Source organism: Anser anser (assembly GCF_964211835.1).
Source record: "Anser anser genome assembly, chromosome: 15".
Lineage (NCBI taxonomy): Eukaryota > Metazoa > Chordata > Aves > Anseriformes > Anatidae > Anser > Anser anser.
In genome coordinates this window covers 1,524,743-1,539,679 of record NC_139736.1, presented here as the reverse complement: position 1 = coordinate 1,539,679, position 14,937 = coordinate 1,524,743, and the positions used below count along the sequence as shown (strand labels likewise).

The 14,937-nt window shown below is 56.8% G+C and overlaps 2 protein-coding genes across 7 annotated transcripts in view; one reads left to right on the top strand and one right to left on the bottom strand.

Annotated features, from left to right (window-relative positions):
- Positions 1 to 1,778, top strand: part of TSC2 (TSC complex subunit 2) — a 33,256-nt gene extending 31,478 nt beyond the window's left edge. For all 6 annotated transcript variants that reach the window (XM_083800153.1, XM_083800152.1, XM_083800151.1 and 3 more), the window contains one exon: positions 190 to 1,778. In XM_083800153.1, the coding sequence (XP_083656279.1) occupies positions 190 to 357 (168 nt within the window). In that variant the 3' untranslated portion in view covers positions 358 to 1,778. The remainder of the gene's footprint in view (positions 1 to 189) is intronic.
- Positions 1,779 to 2,111: 333 nt separating this feature from the next.
- Positions 2,112 to 14,937, bottom strand: part of PKD1 (polycystin 1, transient receptor potential channel interacting) — an 88,723-nt gene continuing 75,897 nt past the window's right edge. Inside the window, exons 33-46 of the mRNA XM_083800147.1 lie at positions 14,336 to 14,538; positions 13,992 to 14,097; positions 13,281 to 13,399; positions 11,950 to 12,152; positions 11,436 to 11,630; positions 10,518 to 10,657; positions 9,975 to 10,102; positions 9,445 to 9,613; positions 8,988 to 9,113; positions 8,640 to 8,814; positions 7,945 to 8,232; positions 7,434 to 7,568; positions 6,898 to 7,212; positions 2,112 to 6,516 (exon numbers count right to left, since the gene is read on the bottom strand). Coding sequence (XP_083656273.1) covers positions 5,890 to 6,516; positions 6,898 to 7,212; positions 7,434 to 7,568; positions 7,945 to 8,232; positions 8,640 to 8,814; positions 8,988 to 9,113; positions 9,445 to 9,613; positions 9,975 to 10,102; positions 10,518 to 10,657; positions 11,436 to 11,630; positions 11,950 to 12,152; positions 13,281 to 13,399; positions 13,992 to 14,097; positions 14,336 to 14,538 — 2,929 coding nt within the window. The 3' untranslated portion in view covers positions 2,112 to 5,889. The remainder of the gene's footprint in view (positions 6,517 to 6,897; positions 7,213 to 7,433; positions 7,569 to 7,944; positions 8,233 to 8,639; positions 8,815 to 8,987; positions 9,114 to 9,444; positions 9,614 to 9,974; positions 10,103 to 10,517; positions 10,658 to 11,435; positions 11,631 to 11,949; positions 12,153 to 13,280; positions 13,400 to 13,991; positions 14,098 to 14,335; positions 14,539 to 14,937) is intronic.

Below are 14,937 nucleotides of genomic sequence, written 5' to 3'. Positions count from 1 at the left end.
TCCAAGCACCTTCCCTTGTGATAAGTGCATTGGGGACCCCGATATCTGGACACAGAGCTGCCTGTATTCGGCACTGTAATAGGGATTGCAGAAAAAGCTGTACTGAGTAACCTGTCCTGCCGTGGCCAAATGGAGAGTGAAAAGAATTTCAGAGAATACGGAGCTCATCTGTTCTCATTTGACTTTCAGCTACGTGAAGAAACCCAGTACCAAACTCCTGGCCTTCCTCTGCAAATGCATTCATCTGCTCCGACAAAGCCCCCTCCCCAGATACCTCAGGATCCTCCACCAACCTATGAGACTGGTCAGAGGAAGCGGCTGATCTCCTCGGTGGATGACTTCACCGAATTTGTGTAGATCCCACTGGGTTGGTGTGTCCTGGGACAGACAAGGCAGTGAATGCGTTTCACCTGCTTGCTGACTGTGCAGCTGCCCAGACAGAGGAGAAAGGTTTGGCAAATAACAGTGTGGCTGTGCTGCTTTCTTGTGGATTCAGCGCTGAACTTTATCAGGAGGTTCAAGTATGTTTCACTGTCTCAGCCTGCCACTGTTGTCTGATGAAGATACTGTGTATCCCCAGCAGATGCTCCAAGAGAGGACCAACTCCACATTTTGTTTTTATTTGGTTTGGGCTATTCCAGGGCTTCCATTTTTGATGGGAACATTCTTGCAGAACCTTTCTCTAGACTCCTTCAACACCAGTGTCTGGTGGGAGCAGACAAAGTGTGATACTCTGCACTTCATCACAGAGGTGGAAGATGGCAGAATCGTAGGAATTTTGACCCCTTTATTGGGAATTAAATACAGAGTACTGGAAACCCAGTCACTATTTCTAAGCAACCTGGAATCTCTGCTTCTCTCCAGGTCTCGTTGACTCTTGGGACTTGAACTCTACAGAATCTGAGACTTGCTCTGCTGCCAGCTCTGGTAAAGGTTAAGCTAGACATGCTGCTTAAATTCCCAAGAATGCATCTCCATTGTGAAAGACTCGCATCAAACCCTCCCTCAGCCCAGGAGAAATGTTTTTGCTACCAGAAGTAACACAAAGCAGGGAGGTGAGTGTCACTCAGTGAAGGAGCAGAATGACAAAGGGCTGGGGCACGAACCACTTGGGCGAAACAGTTTCACCCACTGGGGGCTGGCTGCAAGGATTTTAGCCAGAGGCCAGATGGGGTTTCTAGGTTCAGCTGCAGGATTTCTACTAATTGCAGCAGTGCTGGGGATAACTCAGCCCTCTCTGTGCACTCGGTAAAGCCCTTTTTGAAGGACTGTTGACTTGTCCTGGTGGCATCATCGCTGAATGAGTTTTGCCTATTGCACTAACGCCGAATGCCAGGCTCTCCTCCTGGGACCTTGGCTGTTGTAATTAACAAGCTGTCCTTTCAGTGCAAGCATGTGCAGGTGGAATGGGATTACGTAGCCCATCTTGTGGTGAGATGGTCCTCAGACACTACACTACCAAACTGGGAGCCACCATGTAAGCTGGCCTATACTGTGAGTACTTTAATCTCCTGCTTTGTGACTAAAGGGAAGTGTGGCTTTCTGATAAGGGGTAGCTGCAGAGCCTTTGCAGTGGAGCTGAATACAAGTGCACTCAGCACATGGAACTGTGAAGTGACTGGCAAAAGGACAATGTATGAAATGCTACTAATTGATGCAGGGCTGTTTGGGAACTCTAAGTGTATGTTGTGTTTTGAGTGTTTATAAGTAAATAAGTCCTAAAGGAAATAAAGTATTTGTATGGTCAGTGGGTGCTTGCTGACCTGGGAAGACTCGAACCATGTCTGATGATAATGTCATGGGCAATTTGCCTTTGTGGTGATGGCAGATCCCTCGCTAGCAGGCTGATGTAGTTAATTACAGACCAAAGCGTCCCTAATTGGTTCATTGATGTAAGAAAGTCTCGCATATTGTGCAGGAAACCTCAATTAAAATTCTGGTCACGGACAAAAAGAACAAATGGGGTGGGTAGGAATGTCTGCCTGTTCAGGCAGCTGGACAGGCTCTGGTGAGTGCCCCTGCGCCTTTCCTGATCTCTTGCTGGTAGCGGTGGGTAGGTCACTGCCTGGCTGAGGGGCTGGAGTGAGTGCAACAAAAGTACTGGAGCCAGGTTGTAGCAGTCATCTTTTATTTGACCTTGTCACTTTTTTTAAGAAACATCCCCACAGTTACAAAATACGGTATTTTTGGTTGCAGTGAAATGCTGACCAGACAGTTAAAATTGGCATATTGATCACAATCATCTGTTTAAAAAAAAAAAAGCATTTATATAGAGGTCCTTCCCTCTCCCTTTTAAACTAGTGGATAGTTTTTTTTTTATTTTATTTAAGCAGCTTGATACTGTTACATCTGTATGAGACTAAAGACAATAAATAAGAAACCATCTCTTGGTGACTACAAACACAGAAATATACATTCAGGAGTACCTGTTGGTTAGGGCTGTACGTCAAGTTCATTGCTGCTGACAGTATAACTCCATGACTAGTAACGCTGGCTGCAGCTAAGTGCATGTATATGTAGTACCTTAGCTGTGACAGTGAAGGAACCCTGTGAGTATTGCTATAGTTTGTACAAATAAATGCTGCAGTGAGAACTATGATTGCTTGAAAGCTGTCCGTGGCGCCCACTAAGCACATGGGCCCTCATTGAGGTGTCTGGCTTTTCAAGAAACACCTGTGTGGGTTCCAGAGCTGCTCTCCATACTTCAAGTTAAGGTAAGAAGTAGGGCAGTTGTCTTGGCCTGTTTCTGCTCCTCTTTGATTAGAAGAAGCACTTGGTAAGTCACGTGCATCAACTCACACTCACACACACACGAAGCAAGCTTGGTAAGGAACAGACACTTGGGACCAAGAATCCCGATGCTTCACTGGGGAGCATCCTTGTCCAACCCGCACATTTAGCTTATTGAAGGCTGTTCTGAGCACTCAGGTCCCTGCTCACTGCTGCCTCTTGCCTCCCTCTCTCCTACCTGTACTTAACTCTAGTAACAACTTCTTTTCAATGAACATATTCAAGCTGGGGGTCAGGGGGAAGGAGCTGAGCTCTGAACTGGTTCTTTTTTTCGGGGGGTGGGGCAAAGGCCTTTTAGTGATGCCAGCGACCCAGAGCCTTCCAAGACCTGCTTGGTTCGTTTCACTCACCGACCAGTCCCCCTGACCCACAGGCTGGCACTGACAGCCCCGTCCCTGTCCCGCCCTGCGCTGGTGCTGACCGCGGGTGCTGGTGGTGCGGCGAGAGCAGGCACCTGTAACCAAAGGGGAAGGGGGCATGGCCCTTAGGGGTGGCTGTATCCACCCACATTATTCCACTGCAGCAGGAAGGAAATGTGCAGTCACGTGTGGAGCTGGAGTTTAAAAGTGGCTGTTGGGGTGCAGTTGTGCTTAGGAGCTCTCCTGGGCGAGAACCCCCATCCCCAGCTGCTCGAGGGCTGCCATTGCCCCTCTCCCCTGGTTCTACTCAACCCCTGGCACTTCTCTGCCATCTCTTCAACCTGCCTCTTCCGTTCCCTGAGGAAAGCTTTCCGGGCACTAACAGTTTTCACCACTCTGCACTCCACTTCCCTCTGAAATCTGCTCTTGCAACAACCTTTATGGTGACCAACCACCAACTCACTGTAAGCGCTCTTCATTGCACAGCGCACCTTTTCTCCTGTCTGCAGCCTTCTGCAACATTCCACAGCCCCTGTCCTTCATAGCAATGGAGTTTTTCAAGGGCACTTTACACCAGGCCCGAAGCCTTCACAAAGAGCACCTGTGCATCCTCCCACAGTCACCCGGAAGGGACGGGGGCAGGCACCTGAAGCCCAGGAATGAAATCTTCGCAGGTACCTAACAGCATGGCAGAAAGTGCTCGGAGCTGGAGGGGGACACTCACCACCGGCGTGCTTACCCGTGGAAGCATCCAAGAAGACCCCTGCGTCTGCCTGCTCCCAGAGGTCTCCTCCCTGGGCTGGGCACCCCCGGTGCCCAGGAAGGATGCTTCCAGGAGCAGCAGCAGCCGCGGCAAGACACACTGTCCCCCCCCGGCGGCGTTCGTGCTGCCCACGGCTTCCCTTCCGTTACGCTTCCAAAGCGGGGAGCAGATTCAGGAAAAGCACCGAGTGCACTGCGGGATCCCCACCACGCCCTGCTGCACCTGCGGGGACTGGCCCTGAGCCAGCCCGGCCCAAACCTCGAGAGCACACGCACCACATGCACACAGACACCTAATACTTTATATACATGGGACATTCCCAGAAAGAAGCACTTAATACATCCTTTAAATAACTCTGACAATAGTATTCTGTCTCCTATCTACATGTTTCAAACACGTTACCGATGCTATGAAAATATAGCAAACATACAAAAATATATACATTTAAAAAAAAACAAAACACAACAAAACCAACATATAAATTACTTACAATATACATAATGTGAAATGGCGAGGACAAAGTGAACGCAGGCCCTGGCAAGGCTTCAGCTGCTGCAGGGGTCGTGGTGCTCGCTGCCCCTGCACCAGGGGCGCTCGCTGCCCCAGCCCCAGCCCTGCAAGCACAGGCACAGCCCCAGCGTGCTGCGAGTCACCGAGCGGGGCTGCGGGCACTCTGCCTCCTTCTGGCCCCGACAAAAGCGCTGTTAGAGCCCCCTCCAAATGCAGTCGGGCTTCTCCCTGTGAAGAGCCCAGGAGGTAAGGCTGTGGCCAGCTCGGGCTGGGGTGGGGGCTGCGTTCAGTTTATCCTTCACTTGCTCATTTCAGTTTATGATTTAAACAACAACAACAACAAAAAATACTGCTTTTGTGATATATTATCCCGTTCTTGTTAGATCGCATGTGTCATTGTTAGCTGAGGAAAGCATTGTTTAAAGTGCTGGGCAGTACATAGGAACAAGTAAACCAAAAAAATACATATACTTACGTCAATACATTCCTTGGGTTAGAAAAGCCAAGCAGCCAGCAGCACGCTCACCCCTGGGCCGCCGCACGGGGGGCGAGCGCTGGTGGGTGGCGGGGTGGGGTGGGGGGGTCCGCAGCGAAGCCAGCACGTTGGCAACCCCCTGCTCAGCGCCGACTGAAAGCAGCCCGGGGTGTCCGGCCCCTTTGGGTCAAACTGCTGCTCCTTACCCCTCCGAGCCTGGCTGGGCAGCAGGGCTGGCAGCTCGCCGCTTGCAATGTCCTTTGTTTTAAATATTGGATCTCTTTAAATACAAATAATACCAATTTCTGGAGGATAAAAGTAGCCAATACTGGAAATTAACTGATCTGGGTGTAGATATCATTTATCTATATCTATATATATTTATGCTTAAAAAAAAAAAGGTTAAATATCTTCTTGAAACCTGTAGCTTTCCTCCACAGTGTGTCTGGTCGACAAAATCCAAGACTCAGTTCAAACCCTCAAGGCCAGGGGCTCCCCTCTCCCCCTTCCGCCTGGCACAGCCAGCAAGGAAGGGGAGGTGAGCCTCGTACCAGTCACCCTATGCTGGGCCCCAGTAAAGTGTCCTCGTCACAGTCGCCCTAGGCGGTCTGCTTGAAGATGGGGCCGTTTAACGAAAGAGACAACTTTTTAATACTGCCCTACTGTAATCGATTTTTTTCTGCACGCTCACCGTAACCAGTGCCGTCTTCCCCGGCTGTCCACGAGGAAAGGCTCAGCCTTTTCCAAAGAACCCTTGACGCTGGCAGCCACCCGTGAGGACGCCAGCGCGCCCGACCCGCGAGGCCAGGAGCGTGGAGGACGGAGGCTGCGCCAGCCCCGTCGCCGGCAGCGGCCCCGCGCGCCCCGCCAGGCACAGCCGGCACGGCGCGGCGCTCGGAAGCGGCAGCTCCCGAGGCTCCGGGTGAGCGCAGCGGGCACAGCCCACCTCCGCAAACCCCTTCCAAGGCTCGCTCTGCCCTCCCGCAGCACGGCTACTTGACAGTCGGGTGCACCCTGTTCTTGGCCCGGAGAGGCCGCTTCTTCTTCACGGCCGGAGCCAGCGCGGCGTGCGCCTTGTGCGGGGGCAGCAGGGAAGCCGCCGCGCTGACGCCTCTGCTGGCGCGAAGGAGCCGGCTGGGCACCGAGCCCCTGCTGCCCGGCGGGGCGGCGGGGGACTGGGGGGACAGGGGGGCGTCCCGCGGGGGCTGCAGGTCCACGTCAGAGGAGATTTCGGGCGAGGGCCCCTGCTCTGCGCTGCCCGCACAGTACCTGCTGAGGACGTCCTCCGCCCCCTGCGCGTGCCTCTTCCTGCAGCGGCGGCTCTGGGAGCCCTCCAGCTGGTGCTCGATGCGGTACACGTCCTCCGTCACTTGGTTGACCCGGTCGAACTGGGCTAGCAGCATCTCGAAGAGGGAAAGGAGCCGCTGGATGTCAGCGTCCACCTCCAGGCTGTCGCGGGCGCTCAGCACGAGGCTCAGCCCGTCCAGCTGGCTGGAGGAGGTGGAGGCCCTGGAGCTGTCGGAGGCGGCGCTGGGCGTGGGGCCCCGAAAGGACTTGGAATCGCTGGAGTCTCGGGACGGCAGCGGTTCCATCCCTTCAAACCTCACCTTGTGGCGGAACTGGGAGAGAAAGGGGTGGGGGAAAGAGGGGAGATGGAATTAGTTCAGGAGCTGACAAGTGGGAATGCTGTGGTACAGCGCACCCCAGCGACCTGGGGATGGATCCCAAAGAAAAATCACCTGGAACAACGGGTCTGAGACCTGGCAGCCAAGGCCTCTACAGTGCCCCATCACTGAACCAGCCCTTGGGCCTCTAGGATCTGCCCCTGCTCCATCCCTCCCCACCAGGGGGGCTGGGTGGACCTGACTGTGAGCAGTGGTGGGAAGCAGCTGGAGGCAAAGCAGGGCTGAGGACGGAGGACATTGTTTCTCTGCAATAGCCTGCACCTTAAAGCCTGCTGCCAGAGCCCTTCTGCATAAACTCTCCTGGGCTGCACTCACCTCCTTGGCTTTGCTGAAGCCCATCCACATTTTCAGCCTGCGCACGAAGAGCTCCACCATCTCGTAGTCCTGGGGCTCGAAGGCAGGGCGGTACAGCTCAAAGTGCATCTCCCGGTAGCTGTAGACAAGCACCACGGTGAAGAGCCTCAGCACGATCCACACCTCCAGGATGATATAGCTGGTGCAGAACAGGTAGTAGAGGCCGGAGGACTCGGGCGGGCCGGGGCGGAGGTTTGTGCTGCCCCGCACCATGGTGAAGAGCAGCAGGAGGCTGCTGCCGACGCTGCGGAAGGACTCCGAGGAGGAGGAGAAAAGCTGCAAAGGGGACAGCAGAGATACAACAAGAAGGGATCAGTTGGTGGCACAGTGTCCCCCAACACTCACTACCCCATCTTACAAAGTCTTTGCCCTGCGGAGCCGCGGGGCTCTGCTGGCAGCTGTGGCACGAGGAGGGACAGGGTGGGTCACACAACCCTGGGCAGTCCTTGCTTGCAGCCAGCCCCCCGCCAGGCGAGTCAAGGGGAGCAGGTACTCACCAGGAAGCCAAGCTGTGCATACGCCAGGAGGAGCACCACGAAGGCCAGCCCTGCAGCCGTCAGCTCCTTCATGGACTTCTGAAAGGTCTTCCCGAACACAGACCACTGCCTGACAAAGCGCAGCTGCTGGGCTGCCTAGGACCGAGGGAGAGAACGGTGTCACAACACGGTGTCACAACACGTGCAGAGGGTGCTGCGAGACCTGCCCAGCACCGCAGAGCCTCTCCCTTGCTCTCCCTGCCCTGAGAAGAGGCATTACAGCGCTGCCTGCTCTTGGACCGCGCACACGAACTTGTAATGGGAAAGCAGGCACAGCCTGCACGTCTGCTAAACCAGAGCCCACGGGCTCAGGACATGGGGCTGTCCGGTCATTAATGTGGAGGTACAGACATCCCTGGGTCTGATTCCAGCCCCAGATGTTAAAAAAAAAAATAAACAACACCAACAAAAACCAACACATCCCTGACCAAAGCCCAAAGCCCACACCCCTGCCAGCCAGCCCTCTCTGTACCTGCACGGTCAGGAGGAAGAGGAGGGAGGCTGCCAAGGTGCTGAAGATGGTGTTGAGAAAGGCCACCTGGTAGAAGTTGGTGAAGCCCTTCCTGTTATTGAGGTACTTGAGCCACTGCTGGTCAGCAAGGGTGGCCTGGCTGAGGTGCACCACCACGGTGCAGGTGGTGAGGAGGATGAAGACCCACTGGCCGTAGTTGCCCCACAGGGTGAAGTAGGCCCTGCCCTCCTTCTTGATGGAAAGTGACTCAGACACCACGAAGTAGACCACGAACACCATGAGGAAGACCTGGGGGAAGAAGGGAGAGGTTACCAGGGAAGGAGGGGGCAATACTTGCCTGCCAGGCTGCACCAGGAGACCTTGCAGCACCCCAGGACAGCAAAAACCCCACGTACTAGGCCAAGACCTGCAAGCCTACCCCTGGAGCACACTTCCTCAGTCCTCCCATGCCTTCCCCTTGCTCCCTCTGTCCTGCTCCATCTTGCCCTAGCAGCGAAGCTCCCCAAAGCCCATCCAAGGCACACGTGGCAGGGTGGCAGCACCCGGGGAAGAGGGCTCTGCTTCCACCCGGCCCTGGCCCAGCCGGGGGAGCTTTAGTCTGCGGTTACCAGCGCTGCTTTTCTTGGGGATAGGCCCCCGAGCACCTCTGGGGTGACCGAAGGGGAGAGGGGCGCAGGGCGAGGCACCACACTGACCATCATGAGCAGCTGCAGCGTGACGCCGCCGCTGAGCCGCAGCAGCGGGAAGGGGCTGATGGTGAGCGCGGTGACAGCCTGGCCGGCACCCAGGAACTCCAGCTGCAGGGTGATGGCCGCGTGCAGGTCCACGCTGGGGTTGTACTGCATCAGCTCCACGAAGACTGCCCGGCTCCTGCGGAGGGAAGAACAGCAGCTCAGGGGCCTGGGGCGACACCGACCCTGGGCTTTGGTGCCATCACTTTGTAGGGTCGTAGGTTCTCTCCCTCTCCCCAGTGGCACCCCCAGTAGTGCCCCTTAAAAATCTTGGTGACAGCAAAACATTTCCTTCGCCCCTGCCACACTTACATGTTGTCGATCCAGGTGTGCTGCTGAAGGTAATGCAGCTGAGCCCTGCTTTCCTCTAGTGAAGCCCCCAGCTCCTGGATGTAACCACCGGTATCATAGAAAGAGATGTAACCCCAGTACCAGACCCTGCAGAGGAAGAAGAGCCACGGGGTGAGAGCTGGAGACAGAACAGCCCCGGTGCGCTCTCCTACGGGCAGACTGAGCAGGTAGCTAAAGCAGGAGCCAAGTGCCTGCTACCACTCAAACTGCCAGCATGCAGGGGCCAGCATGGATGCCTTCAGGAAAAGCCCCTGGCATTTTTGTGTTAATTTACTCTCTGCTGGGCTCAGGGGCTGCAGCTGACCTTACTGAGGCGAGGGCTGGGAACCACCCAGGGCACCAAATCACCCGAGAAGTCCCAACGTCCCCAGCACGTGGAGCAGAGGCACAGATAGCTGCGGGCTGGGCAGCTCCTTACCCGGCGAGGTCGGGCGGCGAGTAGGACCACGCGGCTGTCACGTTCACGGCTGCCCTTTCCCAGCCAGCTGCGTAGTCAGCCGTGGAGAAGCTGGGCGAGGTGCTGCAGTTCTTCCCGGCAGCTGTGCCCAGCCCACGGAGGAAGTCGTGGGCAGTGAGCTGGCACTCAGCTGGAAGGAGACCAACACCGTCACCCGCACAGCACCCTGGTGCGGGGGCACACAGCTGAGCTTTCACCCTTAGCATCTCCCCTCCACCCCCATGTCCTCACCCACACCTCCCGAAATCACATCAACCTCTCCCTTCAGTGTAAACCCCTCCATCCTCATAACTGCCCCCAGTTCATTTCACCGCTGGTGGAAGGAGAACCAGAAGCAACTAATACATATGCTGCAAAGAGCAAAGTGCCTCCATAACCCCTGCCTTGCTCCACTCAGCACCCCACTGCATCCAGACCCAGCCGTTTCACCCTCCAGGCAGTGCCACCCCCCCAGCAGGTGACAGCGGGGCCCCAGGCTGCTGCCCCCCTACCTTCCTGCAGCCGGAGCTGGCGCAGCCGGGCCGCCCCCAGCGTGGTGCTGTGGCTCTCCTGACCCGAGCGGTTGTTGTAGAGGTACGGGAGGAACACCTGCGACATCCAGACCCAAAACTGATCCGACCTGCAAAAGGGAACGGCTGTGAGAGGCAAAGCTCCTGGAGCAGCTCTGCTGGGGCAGTGTCTGCAGGTCTCAGCCGTGATCCGAATGTCTGGGTTCCACGTGGAGGGGAGGAGCTGCGTTTTGGGCAGGTAACTGGGCTGCAGGTAACTGGGCTGCTCTCCTCCACGTGGCCGGCCAGCCGGCAGGGCAGTTCCTGCACCCGCTCTGTGAGCGGTGCTCCAGGTGGGTGAGAACGGTTTTTTGATGGGCAAGACCCAAAGGTGAATGAATCCACTCGATGCTGACCCCCAGGGAAATCCTGGAGGCCTGGAAGGGACTGGCAGGTACCTGCCCCCCTCGCCCTGCTGGCTGGCCATCAGAGCACCCTGAGGAGGGGATCGCTCAGCCCTCCCCAGCCCAGGCTCTCTGCAGTTACCTCTTGATGCGGAGGAATTCGCTGCTGCCCAGCTGCTGCTTGATGGAGCTCTGCAGGAGGAAGGCCCTGCTGTTGCGGGTGGCATCTCCGTAGTTGGTAAGCAGGATCACCAGCAAGAACATCATGTAGATGAGGAAGTTCTGGCAAGCAGAGAGCAGAAAGAGGTTGTACCCAACAGCAGGATGAGGTCAGGTCCCAGTCCTGATCCTGCAGGAATCAATGCCTTCCACTGATTGCAGCAGGATCAGGCCCCAGAGCGTGCTGGTAATTCCCACGTGGGAAGCAGTTTAAAACAAAACCCAGGCCACAGGCTTTTTTTTTTCCTCCCCTCAGAGCGGCCAGCCCAGCACCACTGACACGCACTGCACAACCTCCCTGCAGCAGCTGCTGTAGCTGGCAGCTCGGTTTATAAAAGCAGGTACAGGAGTTTCCCTTCTTTAAAGGAATGGCACTCAGTTAACAGTAGCTGGATGCTCTAAAGCAGCCGTGTATTCCCAGCACCAGCGTGGAAGGTAAGTACTGAATGATCTACAAAGAAACTGAGACTTCTGCTCCTAGGCGGGGACTTGTTATGTTTCACAAGACCCCGTTAATTAATTTTCTTTGTGCAAGTTGATGCTGCACACCTTGCCCTAGCCTCAGACACCCGAGTTACAGAGACAAACACACCAGCTGCTCCAAATCGAGGACACACGGCCGCCCCCTTACAGTTCTGCTGTCCGGACACCTCAGATATTCACAGAGAAGATGAACGTCACTGTCTGACTTCTAAAGATGGGAAAACTGAGGCAGGGACTGGACACCTGCGTCTGCTAGCTCAGGAGGTCACAGGTGGACTGGGAGGACCCACACAAGGACGGAGCTCAGCTGCTGGAGCCAGCGCTCTACCTCTGCTCACCCCGGGCATCAGGGCCTTACCTTCAGCATCCTGTGCAGCAGCTTGACCTTCCTGGCCTCCTCCTTGGCCTGGAAAAGGGCAAATCCCTGCGGGGGTCGGACTTTGCTGATCTTCTCAGAAACGTGCTCAACAAACGGGTGCTCCACCAAGGTGTCGTCTTCCTCTGGGTGCAAGCGCTTGGCAACCAGTGAGAAATAGAGGGCTTCCAGCAGCACCTGGGGACACCAGCACGTTGTGGGCTCGCAGAGCAGAGCTGTGCCGCCAGAACCACTGGGCAGCAGCTCCTGTTTGCCCTTCAGCGACAGGCACGACAGCTCAGCACCACTTTGTGGAGCAGCCAGACTGCCTGTTAAACGAATTGCCACCAGCCCTGCCGCCCCTAACGCTGCTATCGTGCCCACCCTCCCCCCTCTGCAGAATTCAGTCCCCTGTGTCTGATAAAGACTTAATTAGTACCTGGACAAGATGTTAATTACAGCTAATATGTGCACACATACAGATAAGTGCTCGTGTCCTCCCTTTTGTTGTCCTTACCTTCAGGGGCTCCCAGACCAAGAAGGATGCCAGGAAGCTGAATATCCCTGAGATAAGCCACATGAGGGCGACGCTGGAGGAAAAGCCTACCCCAATCCACACGGAGACCCCCGTGGAGGTGGCAAAGAGGAAGAGACTGATACCATGAGCCAGATAGGAGCACCAGGGGGGCAGCAGGCGCTTCCTGAATGTTTGGTCTGTGACTGGAGGGAGAAGAAACGAGAGCAACCGTCACTGCTAAAGGGCCCCAGCGGGCACAGGAAGGGCTGAGCACATCCCTCATCGCAGCAGAGAACCGCCAGCCCCGGGAGAGTTTGGAGGGATTGTCCCAGACATCTCCCACTAAGCACGAACAGGGACAGCAGCCTGAACCACAGCCAGCCCAGCACAGCAGCCTCCCATCTGCAGCAGCAGGGTGGGCAGCAGGAGATGGGATCCTGCCTTGGCAGTGGGATCAGCTCCCTGCTTTCCATTAGAGCCCCAGGAAACAGGGCATGCCCGGCCTGCCTGGAAGTGCTGTGGGTCAAGACCTGTGAAAAGCCACACAGATCTGTCACAGCGGCTTCAGACTGCCAAGCCACCCTGCCCTGGGGCTTGCTCGGGCACAGCTTCTTTCACCCACCCATCTGAACCAGTGCCGGCATAAAGATACTACGGCCATTCATCAAGCTGACGAACGGAGGGATTTTAGCAGATCCAGGAGGATTTACTGCCGTGTCCAATTCTCTCTGCTGCAGCCTGTCCTAAGGAGGCTGTGCCTCGGGAAGCCAAGAGCTCACTACCAGAACTGGTGCTTAGCTTCTCCATGGGACCTGTGCAGGGCAGCCTGGCACTTCCCACCCCCCAGGCCTGACATCCCGCTCGTGCGGCCCCAGCTGGCTGGCTGCTGTGTCGCACGGTCCTGTAGGAAGCACCTCTTCTCCTCTGCTTTGTTGGTTGGTTTGAACTTTTGTTGGCATTTGGCTCCTTTTTCCCCCAGGCTACATACAGAGACCCTCGCTCTGCATCCTTGTGCTAGATGAATGAAGGAATTGGTGGCTGCAGGGAGCTGCAGGGAGCAGAGGAACCGGGGAAGCTGCGAGCTGAGCTTCCCCAGGGTGTATGGCAGGGGATACGACAGAACGAATGGTGTCCTGGGGTCTGCTCGATTCAGGCCCCCAAACTGGCAGGAAACAGCAAACGCACCCCTGCTGGGAGCAGCCTCTCCTAACGCTCTGCTTACCTGCCTGTTCCTCACAGCCGTGCTGTGTGCCAAGGCCCCCGACCGTCCCCAAAGGCCCCTGCCCGTCCCCGAGGGCCCACGGTGCTGCCGCTGGGCACAGCCCTGGTACCTGTCCACGTCGACTTGGCCGACCTGCTCACTTCCCGGGGAGGGGCTGCCATGCCCTGGCCTTTGTCGTTCAGCTTCTGCATCATGACAGTCTCCACCTTCTCCCCGAACACGCTGGAGCTGCCGAGGCAAAGGGGTGCTGTCGGTGAGCTGTGCGGGTGCTGCGGCGTCAGCCTGGGCCAGGCAGAGGCATTTTGTACGGCAGCAGGCTCAGGCTGCCAGTGCACTGACACTGTTCTGCCTTTTGCAGAGGGCTGGAAGACTTTCTCCTCCCTCGCCCTGCTGCTTTGTGCTGGCTATCTGGCTGTGAGCTGCCAGCCTGAGCAGGCAGTGCCAGCGCCCCAACGCAGGGTGCTCTGGGCACGGTAACACACCGGGGATTCAAACCCCCTCCCCGAAGTGCCTCCCTGGCACTTCAGCAGCAGCCCACGAAGCTCTGGAGACATTTCTCCAGCCAGGGCTTTAGGGGATATTCCAGGTGGCTCCTGGAAGGGACGCAGAGCCCTCCCGGAGCCCAGGCTGTGGAGGCTGCAGGCATCACAGTGACTGCGTGACAAGGCTGTCCCGGGGCTTCGCAATGCCACGAAGCCCAGCTCAGCTCGCTGTGGCTGCGTGCAGCAGAGCTGGCAGGCACAACACCAGCAAGGGCAAGGACAGGAGACACCGGCTCCGCCTGCCTTGTGGGGGGGAACTCCACTCCCCCCGTACTTACAGGCCTGAGATCAGATCCGTTTCAGCCCTCATGTACGGCCCCAGGTCCTGGGAGTGCGAGATGCCACTAGCTCCGTCTGCTAGGATCTGCCGTATGAGGTCCTCATCTGGGGAAACAGAGCACAGGGCATCAGCAGGAGCACAGCACGCAGACCCCCGCCCCGGGAGGGTTCTGAAATCCCCATTAAAAGATGCGATCCCCTTATTCTGCCTTGCAAATTGAAGCCAGCCTGGTGGCAAGCTCTGCTATTCTGCTTCCCTGGAGCTCCCAAGCACCAGACCACTTCTCCCGCACCTCCCCGCAGCACTCCAGCCCCGGCACAGAGCAGCGCTGCTCGCACCCACCTGAGGCAGAGAAGTATCGCGGCTGCCCCTGGTGAACGCCAAGCGACAGGCTGTCCTCCTCAGCCGCTAGCGGGGCCTCCAGCCCCAGGTGGCGGCTGGCCCGGCCTCTCTTCAGCTTCTGGATGGTGTTGCCCATGATGGAGGGGTCGCTGAGGAGGTCTGGCCAGCTGAGCAGGGCCTCGCTGGAGGGCCACCGCACGAGGCTGCGGGAGAACAGAGCGCGGTGTGCGGTCAGCAGAATGGGGAGCACGAGGAAGGCACGGCGCTAGCATGCAGGCCTGCCTGGCAGGGGAAGAGCTGCGGGAGCACAGCCCCATCTGCCCGCACGCGGCTGGGCTGAGATCCGCAGGGCTCTGCGTGACTGCTCAGAACAAAGCTACCTCCCACCCCCTGGCAACAAGGAGTTACCGGCTCTGGTAAACCACAGGCCAGCAGAGCTCCACTGCCTGCGGGCAGCCGGCCTTTGAAGGCCCTCCGTTCTCCCACCCAAAACAGTACATAAGCTGTGAAACGTCAAGTTTCACATGTGCTAGCCTGCAGCCCTGATAAGGAAGACATAATTTGCGGGAGACAAGAAGAAGAAAACAAAATTGAAATCCTAC